At 34.7% G+C, this 14,649-nt stretch overlaps 1 protein-coding gene across 1 annotated transcript in view; it reads right to left on the bottom strand.

Moving 5' to 3' along the window:
• Window positions 1-616: 616 nt before the first annotated feature.
• Window positions 617-14,649, bottom strand: part of OTOGL (otogelin like) — a 64,093-nt gene continuing 50,060 nt past the window's right edge. Inside the window, exons 42-55 of the mRNA XM_053463662.1 lie at window positions 14,281-14,466; window positions 13,524-13,736; window positions 12,616-12,717; window positions 11,504-11,611; window positions 11,176-11,277; window positions 10,955-11,059; window positions 10,000-10,040; window positions 8,818-8,881; window positions 8,208-8,386; window positions 7,861-7,965; window positions 7,178-7,297; window positions 5,980-6,025; window positions 2,167-2,246; window positions 617-1,303 (exon numbers count right to left, since the gene is read on the bottom strand). Coding sequence (XP_053319637.1) covers window positions 1,103-1,303; window positions 2,167-2,246; window positions 5,980-6,025; window positions 7,178-7,297; window positions 7,861-7,965; window positions 8,208-8,386; window positions 8,818-8,881; window positions 10,000-10,040; window positions 10,955-11,059; window positions 11,176-11,277; window positions 11,504-11,611; window positions 12,616-12,717; window positions 13,524-13,736; window positions 14,281-14,466 — 1,652 coding nt within the window. The 3' untranslated portion in view covers window positions 617-1,102. The remainder of the gene's footprint in view (window positions 1,304-2,166; window positions 2,247-5,979; window positions 6,026-7,177; window positions 7,298-7,860; window positions 7,966-8,207; window positions 8,387-8,817; window positions 8,882-9,999; window positions 10,041-10,954; window positions 11,060-11,175; window positions 11,278-11,503; window positions 11,612-12,615; window positions 12,718-13,523; window positions 13,737-14,280; window positions 14,467-14,649) is intronic.

Below are 14,649 nucleotides of genomic sequence, written 5' to 3'. Positions count from 1 at the left end.
AAATTGGGTTTACTGACTTGGTCATTGAGGAATATTTTAGTTCTTTACCTTAAAAAGCTCATTGGTTGTATAACCTTATACACTCCAGATTTCATCCTACAGCTTCATTGCATCAATAAACACTAATGACCCAGTTTCATTGGACTACATAGAACAAGTGCTGCCAACTCCTGAACAAATTTGGATGTAAATATCCTCAAATAGAAACTGTAAATCTGCACTTTAATCACTTCTTGATTGTTCCATTTCAAATCCATTGTGGTGGCATACAAGGCAAAAAGAAAAGAGTCACTATCCAAATATTGAGGTACCAGCAGGTCAGGCCAATGCTTCAACCACTGTGGCATTACCTGCCCGGACCTGTGTGTTTTGTCTGTAGGAGGTTTTATAGTGCCTAGCTTAGCTGCATCTGGTAGGGTGATTTAAATTAGTTGGTGTTTAGGCTGGTCAGCCTGAGCCAGCAGGCTCATAGTTTTATGATTTTGTTTTGGAGATGTTTTGGAGGCTGTGCTTAACATCTCTAAAGGTGAGTTTTTGACCCCAACTAGTTGAGATAATATTTAATACACTTAAAAAAGATTGCTGTGATACAAAATAGTTATGGAAAATTTAGGAGTAATAAAATATACATTTTACAAATTAATTATTAGGCACCGAAGTCATTAAACAACTTTACTATAAAAGTCACATACAGATTAAAGTGTACTACTGCAGGTTGTATTGAAGTCATTTATTTCTTAATTAACATGATACTGGATATATTTATATATAGCTTTCCAACAGTGAAAGTTAATTATCAACACATTTTACAGAATGATATGAACATGTTTTTTTTTCTACTGAAAACAAGAAATTTGCTAAAACAAACATTTTATTCCAGATACATAATGTTAAAAGCGATGTTGATGTCTCAATAATCACAACCGTAAAAAGTTTACATGCTTATCTTGCAGTCTTTATAATTTGTTCATATACACTTTTAGACCAATAACTTGGTCCGTACAAAATGTGATGCCTCGGTAAGTAATTGATCTGTGTTTTAGGAGACGTCTGGTTCAAAAAGAGAATCCATTGCACCGCGTAACTGGAAAAGGAAATCTGTTTAATTCCATTGACAAGAACAGTCCAGTGGCTCCTGTATGACATACATCACTTGTGTTCCATTTCCTGAGCAGTAGAGTGGCACGGTCAGATTCTGCACTCCATTCTCACGGCAACACTTACAGAATCTTATATGGCTATCAAGGTTGACGTTAAAGATTGTAGCAGATGGGCATTTCCCATCACAAGAAGCCACGGTTATCTGTTAAATCAAGAAAGAGAGAGTATTGTTTTTTTGATCCGTCGGATTTAGATTTGGTGTATAAAGTCTTTTGTTTTATTTCCCCCAGAATGTTTCTTCGCATTTTTATACAAATCATGTAAATCCTTATTAAGTATTAATACATAACAAGAAAACCCCACACCGGGGGAAGAAAGATAGCAATTATGTGTGCTTTCAGATCATTATTTGTATGTTTATTTATAAGGAAAGAGCACTTAATAAGAATGGTTTCATTACTGTAGAGACTGTCATCTCCTACATGAATTAGGCAAGTACTTGCTTTGTTTCACTGAACACAATTTGCAAGAGCAGTATTATTCTATGTGTAGGAGTGTCTTGTGCACTGTTGAAAGATGACTGACCTCTAAACTTTTAGCTTAGATTGCTTTAGAAAAAAAAACACATACTGAATCTCAGGCAATAATATGTAGATGAGGAATGCTTACCACTGCAGAATATAGCAAACATAATATACAAACATCACGTTTGGTGTATTCTGCAGTCCAAAGCATTCCTCATATACATACCTGGGCATGTCCCGCAGTTTGTTGCCCAGAGATCACTCTCTCTTGGGGTTGGGCTGTGATGAGGTGATGATGCTAGCCATTCATATACAAGGAGTGACCAAATGCTTCTTCCCTGTCAAGAGAAAATGCTAACCCAGAGCACAAGTCAGACAGGACTTCTACTGGAGACCCTGGAAGAAAATAACAAGTTCCCAGGCATGCTGCATGTTATTGCCCGAATCATCTACACATCATTGCCTGAGTTGCAGTAAATGGTTACTATGTGCCTACAACTGCTTATATACAGCAAAATAGGAGAGAAACATATGTACTTACGGGGGTTTGACTCATACAGTCACTCTTCCGTATTGTGGTTCTGACTGCCACTTTCTGACAGATTTTTTCTTCCTTTGTACCTAATAAAGAAAGTTTTGATTTAATATGGAAAATACCTACTTTTTTTTAGTTTCAAATCAAATATATCCTATTTTGTTTAATCCACAAATATTGTTAATATTGGCACAATTTGGCACAAGACTTATTTTCTGTAAATCAGTGTGAAGGACTGTTGAATTCTAGTTCTCAATGGCTTTAGGTACAAGTATTCATGGTAACACGTAGCACACTGCTTTGTGACATGTAATGCTAGTTTCATAATGGATTGAGTAAAGAATTTCCAGAACAGTACTGTGACCCTTGATAACCAAGTTTGACACAACCTCAATAAGGTCATAGGCTTAGATACTCCACTATGAATCCTGTATTAGACAATATCTTCCATTGTAAATCACAGACTGATTTGGCATTCAGGCTAGGAATAGTACTAATATGGAAATAAATTTAAAATCGCAAACTCTAGAATATATCTTTTTCATGCAAATATGGTCACACCTAGAAATATGTAGAGCAACTGCTGGTTAAAAATAACTTCTAAACAGGAAGTGCTATTATAACATGATGTCAAGTGCTTTTCTAAACGTGTGCCAGCAGGGATGCAGATATTGCTGATCTTGCGAATTCTGAATTTATTTTTTTTGTACTTTCTATGTGGCTGGCCAAAGACAAGCATACAAGTTAGTGTGGAGGTTACTACTTTTAAAAAGTATTTTTTCAGAGATAAATGAAACTGAGTTACCACAAAGGGTTTTATTCTCTACATGAATTCACAGGATAGTTTGACCGAGAGTTATGTTTCAGCTCCTTTACTTTACTATATATTATGAAGAGCCAACTGCAATGAGCTTCTGATGCAGCGCTTAGCTGTAATTAAATCAATGAGATTTCTTCACACATTGAACTATACAGTATATTATACAGGCCTTCACTAGGAAGAAACTTGCCAGTTGTGGCCTTCATAATCAATAGTGAAGTGAATATCAAACTTTATGACTTCCTTTCCCTTTAATGAAAAAACCCAAAATAAATTATAAATGCTGACATAATACATCACACCATATGAAATTCTAAAGGTCTAAACTTGAAAGAAAAATAAACATAATAAACAAAAAAAATACATTCATAATGTCAGAATTCTTAACAAAATGACAACGTAACAAACATAAACCTTTAATTTCATTATAGATACCTTCAAACTATGCAAATTATTTCTCCTTTATCTGTTTTATCCTTACAAGATTATAAAAATATTTTGCATTGTTAGTTTATTTGGCAAATCACATTTGGTAACTTCAATGCCTACTTTTTTCAATAATGGTTTATTTGAACTCAACTTGTCATTATATATTTTTATTCAGTCTTTATGTAACTGTGTAATGATTTTCTCTAGGGCATTATATCATATAAGAGAGTAGGTTTGCAAGCAGGGCCTCCTCTCCCTAATATATCGGTTTGTCTTAGTCTGTCATACCCCTTCAATATATATATTGTAACAAGTGCTGCGTAAATTGTTGGCGCTATAAATATAAAAGATAATAATAACAATAATAACATAAATGGCTACTTCTACATAATCTTTAAATTGTATTTAATGTTTTTTTCCTGCTTGTTAAACATGGTGTTCCTTGATCAGCTGATGTCTTGCAGTTTTTATTTTATGAATTATTTAGGCAAAGTAGTATTCCATCAACACATCTAACATTTAAAAGCAATTTTATATATGAATATATACATTAGTATATATCAAGCTAAAGAAAAGCCTATGCAATAAAATATTCAAATGGAAATAGTTTCTTTGTCATTGCATTTGTTTTTTGGGGATTTGGTAAAATTAAGTATGCCTTTTTTTCTGCCTCCCATGACATGTTGGGCCATTAATGATAAAATGTTACATTGCAAAGATCTTAGGGCTTTAACCTAAAACAGAAACAAATTTTAACTGCTGTGAAGTTATTGCCAAGTATTTATACATATAATGAATCAATGAACATTTGTTTAGAATTAAAGAGTATTTTACATGCAGATTATTCTATGTCACCAAACCTATTGCCTTAATTCTCAATTTAGTAAACATGTCATCTAAATATTAATATTGTTTTTTTCACTGCTGTGTTCTCCGCTTATCTTAATGCGGACAACTTACAATATACATTCCTAAACATCCCCATAAATAACGAATTACAAATATTAGTAAAGTACAATAAAATGTTTGGAATAATGATAGTACCTGGTTCACAATTTAATTTAGCAGTAGGAACTACGGGGGTAATGGTAAAGGGTAATACACCCATTCCAGAACCTGGCAGAATTATTAGGAATATAAGATTTTTGTAAAATTAAACATTTTTACACAAATAACATGTTTATTAATTCTTACACTGCCAAGTGTTTTTTTTTTTCATTTATGTCCAGCATAACAAACATATAAATATACAATAAATATATGCTATTGTTATAGCATCATAATTAGATTTAATATTCAAATTCTTTTTCAGACATAAAAAAAAATGAAACTCAAAAATACACATATTTAAATACTATATGTAATTTAAGATTTATCACACCAGAAGTTCCTATCTTATAACTATGGCCGTGTTCACAGACGTAACTTGACGTTTTTCGGTGCAAAGTGGTTATGGCAAGGTAAGAATTAAATACATGGACTCACTCTGCATGCATGTAATCAAGCTTTGGATATTTCTTGCCCGTTAAACCCCTCACACCTGCAAAGCCCACATTCTTGACTATAATGTCTTTTTTCCACCACAAAGCACATGCTTTCAGGTCCGGTTTTAATTAGCAGTTAAAATAGCATGTTACAGACACTTGTTAAGTTTTAAAAGAAGCCACATAGGCAAAGGTGTGTTCTGAAGTATAACATTTGCTGGGTTTTTTTCCCAAATTTTGTGTGTGGCTTCAGTGTTCTTAACGTCTTCTTCAATGTTAAAAAAAAATTCTCTCCAAATTTTAAGGCAAAATGCTTAACCCCAGTTTATTACCGTGCTAACTTGAAAATGGTGTGCTTATGTTAGTATGCTTACTAATGCATCTGTTGTAAAAGACCGGTAAATATTTCTTCATTAAGTTGCTGATACCAAGTGAAATGTCTGAGTAACTATTTGTAGTTCCAAAAAAATTAAAATTGATTTTCTTATACAATATAATATAATATATTGCCTCTTATCAGTGACTCACTCCTTTTTATGTACATCTACAAATGAATAATAAGCAAGGGCCTATTTAAAGGTCACATCTAGCATAAATCTTCCATAATATCTTCAGTGGTTAATTCTGAAGGCCATGTAAACCTTTGAGTACCAAAATTAAACAAGTCAGGTACTTTCAATGGCTTTACACGTTTAGATTCAATACATGGTAGGCAAGGACTGTTCAGTATATTTCGCTCCTTTATATTGGCCTTGGATAAACAAAGGACCAGAATAGTATTACATTTTGTGTATTCTAGTTTGTAATGCTTTTGTTTGCTAGTAATTACACCTTTTAGTGTTCTTTTATTTGTACTGCAATAAGTTATAGTTATACTCCAGAATGATAAGGTTAAAATCATTCACCCTGTAGACAGCCAGGAAAAGCAAGGAAGGCTTTTGAGTGATAGTGGTTAATGGAATACAACTTGATTGGGCTGGACACTGCATGCTTCTTCCCGTCTTTATGTCCCAGCAGATAGGTTAAAAAACACAGCTCTCCAAAATAAAGCAGACGCTAGCCCACAATGCAGCTTAGTTTACTTACATATCTTGCAGCAGCCATCATTATACTCCTGGATGGTTCCTCCGTTCTACAGGAAAGAGACAAAGAGAGAAGAACAAACAAAAATCAAAAAATAATGTGCTCAATATTTCTAGATCAAAATAAAACCTCAGAATCCTTCTACAACCATCCTACACTTGTTTTCACAGAGAAATATGGGATTCAGAGGGACCGAATGCACCATGCCTTATTGTGTTTGGTGTCTTCAGGAATGAATGGAGTGAGCTTCTATGATGCCATATCCCGGGGCTCTAATTCTCTCATATGTATAGAGACCATGTGCATGAGGTAGGGTAAACACACTTTATAAATGTCATTCAGGGGCACTCTCCCTCACATATACATACACATGTACATACAATATTGACTGCCATATACTTTTTTGTGCATGTATTTCCTATTTATAATGTATTCATAGCCTACTGGATCACATGACCATGTAATGTCATAAACTCGATTGGCTAATATCAGCAGTGAGCAGCAGCCTTGAGCACTTAATGCACAAAATCCAAACCTTCACGACTCTCTACGTCTTGATTGTGTGGAGCCAGAGGCATCCACGTCCCTGTTTAACAAACACGATCAGTGCTCCTACATAAAGCTGCCAGCCAGCTCAGCACTATAAGTATAAAATTAGGTGCTGTAGCCTCTAACAACACAGGTGATTGGTTAAATCGATTGAGGGAGAGTGGGAATCCTTTCATAAGAAGCCTAGCAAATTCTTCTAAACCTGGACCCCCAAATCCTGAGGGCATCCCTGATTGTATATAGTGCCCTCTCTAAATAGAATTGTTATATGCAACAAACCATCTTTTGTTTTAAAGGACTGCTGTTTGTTAAATTAAATAAATTATCTCACTTGGCGTAACAGTTATTTTAAAACTTTTATAGACTTGACAACAGTGTTCCACAATCCAAGTTCCTCAAATAATACATACTTTTCACAAAATTATATTTATTATGCACTGTTTGTTGCTGAATTCAATTACAGATGATATCATTAAATTAATGGATTAACTCATAACCATTAGCCCAGTTTCCATTTAAGTGACAATCTTATTTTAGAATCTTAGAATTGATATCCAGACATCTATATATATATATATATATATATATATATATTGTATATGTATGCAATTTACATTACCATTTTCAATACATACGCACTGATAACACAAACCTTTAAACATTCACTCCCATTGAAAGGCGGACAGACAACACCAGAGCCCAGTATCATAGCACCAACAGCAGTCTTCGTACACTCATATTTGGTGCAATTAGAGATCCACATGGTTCCCACCTGGAAAACACATATTTTTATATTCTTAATAGATCGCATAAAAAATATGGGGTATCTGACATGTTAAACATGCTGACCCATCTACTCCTATTCTTAGTATTGTTGCATTAATTGTCAAATGACACTGATGTTGCCACAAAACAAAAAATGCTTCTAAAAAGGTTTCTGTGATGTTTGTATGTAATTATATATCTTCATGGGAAAGAATACAATGGCAGATCTACTGCACCTTTAAGAAAGGAGTCTATATCCAGTAAGTTGGCCATTATTCACTGGGTCTAAAGATCTTTGATTGAAACTTTTTGATGTAACCCAGTTAAACATCAATTTGTTATTTTACTATGTGCATAGTCTTATTTTCAAGACTTAGCCTTTGCAGGTTTCCTAAAGAGCTTATACTTCCCCGATGTTAGCGTCCAATCCTCTCTATATAATTGGTATATTGGTATATGTAAAATGTATTACATTAAAATGTAAAGTGCTCCAAAACCAACATAATGTGTTATGAGAAGCAAACAACCTAGACGTTTAAAGTTCACCTTGTTAGTAGGAAATATACATACCTCATATACAGCTACTGTGCCGTTATCATTATAGAAAGTGCAGGACACGTTTTTGCATGTTCCACAGCATGTGTGATGGTCTGAGGAAGGAATATATACCTGATTCTGTGAAAAATAGAATGGGATACAGTATCATCCATTAAGAAACTCATAGTGTACACAAGAAGTCAACAAAACACCAAAATAGCAGAAGGAGAATGAATTAACCAATAAAATCATACTAGTTTCTTGTTATGGGGACATACATAAGGTTATCAAGCATACAAGACAAGGACCAAATAATAATAAATGGGAAGACTATATGGGCTGAATGGTTGTTAGAGGCCATGTCATTGTTTAATACTTACAGGCGCACACTGCTTTGAACAGTTCACCGTTGCAATTTCCATGGCATGGAATCCAGTTGTATTATTTTTCTCATTTAAACAGTGTACCATGTAACAAAGTTCTCCATCTAAATACTGTATAAGGGATTGGCCAGGGTGAAGTAAAGTAACCCCTTGGAACACACATATGTCTTCCTTTTCTGCAATAGAAAAGCAGAGGCAGATTTAAGCAGAAAAAACACCTATTTGTGTAATATATCTAAAACTCTTTTCTAATGGCATCCCAAAACATCGTCAATTTAAATCGTAGAGAGCTGGTATGTGCATAACATGTCTGTAGATATTTGTGATACATACAGTATGTATAAATAAACTTTAGTTTCCCTTCTAACATGAGAGTGACTAGATGTCTCCTGATGTATATTCCTCTCCCCATTTTGCCTTTGTCATAAGGAGTGCTCCGTGTACTTGTTACTTTTATTTTATAGTTAAAATGTATTACTAGCTAAGTTTGGTGGGTTAGCACCTTTTGAAATGTCACAGTTTGCAGAGCTTGTGTAGAAGTTTAAATACAATGAAGAGAAGACCATGTAAAGAAAAGATTGTTTTGTACTATAATGAAATCATATACCACAAAAGTAACGAGTACATCCACATGGACTTTGATGTTCAGCATCCATTCTCAGCACTTCTCCCTGTTGAAAATGTGAAAAAATAGTCACATCACATGTATACTACCAATAACATCATCTACCTATATATTCTCTAACAATAAGCTTTAGCAATCTGGGTATCTTAAATGCAAGAAGATGATCTAGGCTATAAGCACCTAGGAAATTATTCTGGGTATTGCAAAGGTTCTGTTCTACAAAGCATTTCAACATTTAAAGATGGGTCACGCCTAGTGATTATTAAAATAAATATCTTTCTTTTATTATTTGTGGATTCTGGAAATACTCTGTACTTGCAATATCAGAACTCCCTAATATGAAATGAAGTATATGTTCAGTTTTGTATAGATTATGTGGACAAAAGTATTGGGACACGTTGTCATTACAACAACAGGGACTTTTATGACGTTGCATCCTATATACATAGACATTAATATGTAGTTGCCCCCCCCTCGCAACTATAACAGCTTCCACTCTTCTGGGAAGACGTTCTACAAGAATTTGGAGAGTTTCTGTGGGAAATGTTGCCCATTCATCCAGTAGAGCATTTGTGAGGTCAGGCACTGACGATGGGTTTCAGGTCAGGGCTCTTTGTGGACCAGTCAAGTTCTTCCGCACCAAACTCGTCCAACCATGTCTTTATGGGTTTTATTTTAGATGGTGCCATAAAGTCCAAATCTCCAAGACACCCATTTTTATTCATAATATCTTGGAAAAACACATTTTTTTCTTGACTCTCTCTCTCTATATATATATATATATATATTTATATCAGACATGTTTTATGCAATAGTAAGATGATCAAAGTTGGCTACCTACTCTGAATATTAAACTTAAAGATAAATGTTCTGCCTCCAAATTTTGTTTAATTGTGTATCTCCACTGAAACAGGCTGTTGGATAACCAGATAAATACCCACAGCATCATCCAGAATAAAAACACAATTTCTTTCAGTGTTGTGTCTATTATACAGTAAGTATATCGGCAGATTATCAAATGATTAAATTAGCTTGTCTTCCCAGACATAGTATTGCCTGAAATACACGCTTGTCAATTGCATTCACAGTAGCTACAATTGTACACTAATTTCTATTTGTACTTCCACATGCCGTAGCATAACTGATTCCAGACAATTATCTTACCAATTGGCACTCCAATACTGTCACATTGTCACAGCTGCACTCTATAAAAGAACATAAAAAGGATCAGTATATGATAAGTAGCACAGTTTTTAGGCTTCTTCTGAATTTAAGAATTCTATCAGTTAAGATTTTTTTAAGCGCTCTCACTCTATAGCTTTTAATGCATATTCAGAATCACCCCATGTCTTTTATGCTTACATTTATGAACTGTTGTTTTAGAAAACCCAATTACACTTTCCCTGTTATTCATGACAACCTTTTAATACAACATTTTGGATCAACACCAGACAAAACCCATCATATTATATACAATTTTTTTTCTGAATGTTTTATGTTGACATCTATATGCACTATTTGATGTCCTAGGCTTGCCCCAAATTCTTTATTCACTGCCCATGCAGAGGTTTAGGAGGAAGCATGGCGTAATGTTACTGTCATCACACTGTGCTCATCAGCTCATCTAAGGTGCCATACTGTAGTGTTGTAAAGCCATCCACCATTATCTCATTCCAGACTGTTTTATTTAGTATGCCTGTTGGATGGAAGGAGATACTGTACTACTTCACAACCACTAAGCTGCTGGGGGCATCACCACGTGCATTACAGTGGTATATTAATGGTTTTATATCATACAATTATTGGAAAAGATTCTATGAATAATCTGGTGAGACTTACAATAAATACATCAATCCCTTAAGAACTGAATGTTTTGCTTTTGATCTCTGATACAAAATGCCTGGGTAGATTTATTTACTTTAATAAGACAAACTAACATACTTCTTCAATGAGATTCTTCAATATATTTTTCTATCTTGCTTTCATTGCATTCACATAAAATGATAACTAAATATTGGGACATGCTTTGAGTTTTTGCATTAAGTGTGTTCCTTGAGCATATTCCCCCAACCAACTCTCACTCACTCGTGATCACAGATCGCAACACCATGATACTAACCACAGGACCACTCAGGACAACAATTTCCAGAACCATTCTTCTTAACCAGCCTTGTGTCAGCAAAACAGTGCAGCTGTGGCGTAGCACAGAGATTTTCATCACATACTACAATATAAATACAATACATAACAGATGCTTGTTTTAACCCTGCATTATTTGTCCATAGTTACTAACTCTATAAGCACAAAATACCATATGCATGCTACAAAACTTATTCTTACCACACATGTAATGGGGGCAACACTGGTGTGTGGTATTCAAATCCACTGTAAGAATTTCTCCGTCACTGCAAACTGGAACAGGTTCTGTACAGGATTCACAAACTACATATGTGTAAAATAAATCATTATTAAAGTTTTGCACAATATTTTAGTTGCAAAGCACGCAGTCTTGTTTAGTTGTTTTTGTGTTGATGGGACTTGCAATAATAATATAGCAGCTGATAAACTGGGCATTGTACTGTTCATTTAGTTATATCTTCAGCTCGTCATGACAATAGCTCAGATACTACTAGGAAACAATAAACCATAGAAACTGTTTTTTTCTTACCACAAATATAGGAAAAGCAACAAGGATCATCTTGTCTTACTTCAACTGCGATCTGATCTCCTTTGCAAGTTGGACGTGGAATGAGAGGACAAGCAGAAGGGTCACACTCTGTAGAAGGTTCAGTCATTGAGTTGAACATTTCCAAAACTTGCCAAGATGTTAACAATAAACAGTGTGGTCTTTAAAATAATGCGTCCCATTTTATAAAATGTGTTTTCAGATCACAAGCTGTTTGAAAAGAAACTCCTTTTTCATTGAGTAGACATTTTTATAACGACATGCATCTGCTTTTTTTGTGTTATGTTAAATTGAGGCACATAGTCCGATTATTATTTACCATACGGTATTAGATCAGTCTCTGCAGTAAATTCCATACCCCCACCTCATTAAACGCATGGAATATTAGTTATGTGGGTTACTTATTACATAAATATTACAGAACATAGAATTCTTTATACACTTAATAAAACTGTGATCAGGAAGGAGATCCTTAAAGACCTACTTTTCTGATCACTTTTTTAAGTAGGCCAGGAAACCTGCAGTAAGGCGAATTCTGGCCTCTGCCCCTGAGAAGAAGACGCCAGTGAAGTCAGAGGATTCACAAACTACATATGTGTAAAATAAATCATTATTAAAGTTTTGCACATTATTTTAGTTGCAAAACTCATGTTTCCCAGTCGCTCAGAGATAGAGCGACTGGGAAACATGTCTGTAATATAATACCGTAGTATTTAAATATACTGTACGTGTTACATGTGTCAGCATGGATCCAGTCAATGTGATCTCAACTGACAGAAGGGATTCGGAGTCTTTTGTTTATTTGTAGACATCATGATCTCCCAAGATCATAGCCTTGTTGGTGCAAAATTGGCATACCACACCACAGATTACTGTTACATAAAATAATGATATGAGAAAAAATGGATATAGCCATATTAGCCCCTTTAAATGAAAGTTTACTTTGTTGGGTCAACAAAGAAAAACAAAAAGTTCCATAATCTTTCAGGACCACCGATGTCTCATTATATTCACATCTATATATGTAATATCAAACACTTTAATTATGTGAACACTTCTATATACTGCAGCATGTGTTATGGAAATAGACTTACCGCAACGATACTGAGGACAGCAGGTTTGGGGATTATAAGTAGCAACCAGTCTGTCTCCGGTTTTACAGGATATAGCTTTCTCACATGAGGACATATTGCATTCTACAAATACAAATTGCCATAGAAAACATAGTGGTCACATGAAAATATTGGTACAAATCTTCAAATGTTGTCTAATTTCCATTTGAATCAATTGATCTGTCCAGTCAGCAGGAACATTACATTTGTTGTGCTGATAATAATGTTACGTTTTAAACTATGCACTAGCATCACTTATTGTATACTTATAGTTCTTAAATGTGCCTCCCTCCCATAGTGGTAGCTAAATTCATAATAAGTGCAATGTATATTATAACTGAATTTTATTTAGTTTTTTAAAAAAATGTAAGTTACTGTGTCTGTGATCACCATACATGATATTCCACACACATTGTATGTCATTGTTTGGACAAAAGTATTGGGACACCTGACCAATACACCAACAGGGACTTGTATTACATTGTATTCTAAATACAAAGACATTAATATGTAGTTTTCCCAAACCCTGAAAAACATTTCCTGACCATTATCCCTCCTCCACCAAAGTTTGCAGTAGGCACTATGCATTCCATTAGGAAGTGTTCTCCTGGTGTCCGCCAAACTCAGATTGATCCATCAGACTTCCAGATGGTGAAGCTTGGTTGATCACTCCAGAGAACACATTTCCACTGCTCCAGTGACTTGTTGCAAAAGTGGCATCCTATTATATTGCCATGGCTGAATGGGCATGCCTGAAACACCTAACTTCAATAATTAGGAGTGGTGTCCCAATACATTGTCCGTACTGCGCTACAGTCAAAAAAGCATTTCAGGTGTTATTCGATGTTGCAAATGTTTATATGCAATTGTCATACTTGTAACTTACATACCACACACTTTCCTTGGACAGCAGACTCCATCTTCAATGACACTGATAAGAATCTCACCCTCCCGTTGACATGTTGGCACAGGCTCGTTACTGCAGTCAGGTTCTACAGCAACCACACTTCCATTTTCTAGACATTTAGACAAACAGCATCGGTTGACAGATGAATTCCATACTTCTCCCGGAGAATGTGGATTTCCTTCATTATCTGTACAAGCTAAAATAAAATATATAAAAAAAAATATGTATAAATAAGATTTTCATAAATTCACTTTCAGGTTTTTGGACTAGGCCTTGAGATGTCTCAACTGTTTTATGTTAATCCTGGAAACTGGTAAAAGGAATGAAAATTCAAGCCTCCCGGCAATGTTTGAACCCCCTATAATTACCCACTGGATTTTACACTAATTTGTACTAATTTATACTAATTTGTATATATTGTATGATCATGGCTAGATATGTATAAAGAGTAATTCTGTTTCAAAGGGGCAATATCGGTGAACCATGAAAACGGTGGAGTGTTTCTGTTAAATGCTTTATTTTACCACTTTGCCCCAGAAATGTTTTGATATATCATGCTTAATTGGCAGCTTGTGAGTAAAGGTTAAAAAAAATGAAAACTAATGTAACCAATAATGCAGACCCTCTTGCTCACTGGTAGTATATCACAGTAGTTTGAATGTTAATTCTTAGCTCAAGGGGAAATTACATTTTCCAGAAAACAAGATCTTGAAAATCAAACAATAACAAATATTTCTTACCGCATTTTTCTTCCTGAATACACAGCTCAGAATCAGTCCTGTGTAGAATGGTTCCCTTTTTGCACACACAGTCTTCCCTTAGATGGGAGCAGTGAGACTCCTCATAGTACCATTTATTTAAGCACGTTTTCGCAGCGCATGGTTGCACACATGCCTGATATTCCTTGCCCTCTGGACAAGTCAATGCTACGGAAGAACAAAAAATATAAAGTGGCTAATGAATATCATTAAACAAAACTGTGTTAATCTTGCTAATGTATGTCTACAGAAAGCATACTCACTGTGTAAAATATGCAAATTATAGTAGTAAAAATACTTGATTGCTGCTTTAAATACTGAAGGGCTTCTATAACTAGTCATTTTTTGTAA

This window comes from Spea bombifrons, chromosome 4 (assembly GCF_027358695.1).
Source record: "Spea bombifrons isolate aSpeBom1 chromosome 4, aSpeBom1.2.pri, whole genome shotgun sequence".
NCBI lineage: Eukaryota > Metazoa > Chordata > Amphibia > Anura > Pelobatidae > Spea > Spea bombifrons.
Note: the sequence above shows the minus strand (reverse complement) of the source record. Positions and strands in the feature narration are given on the sequence as shown.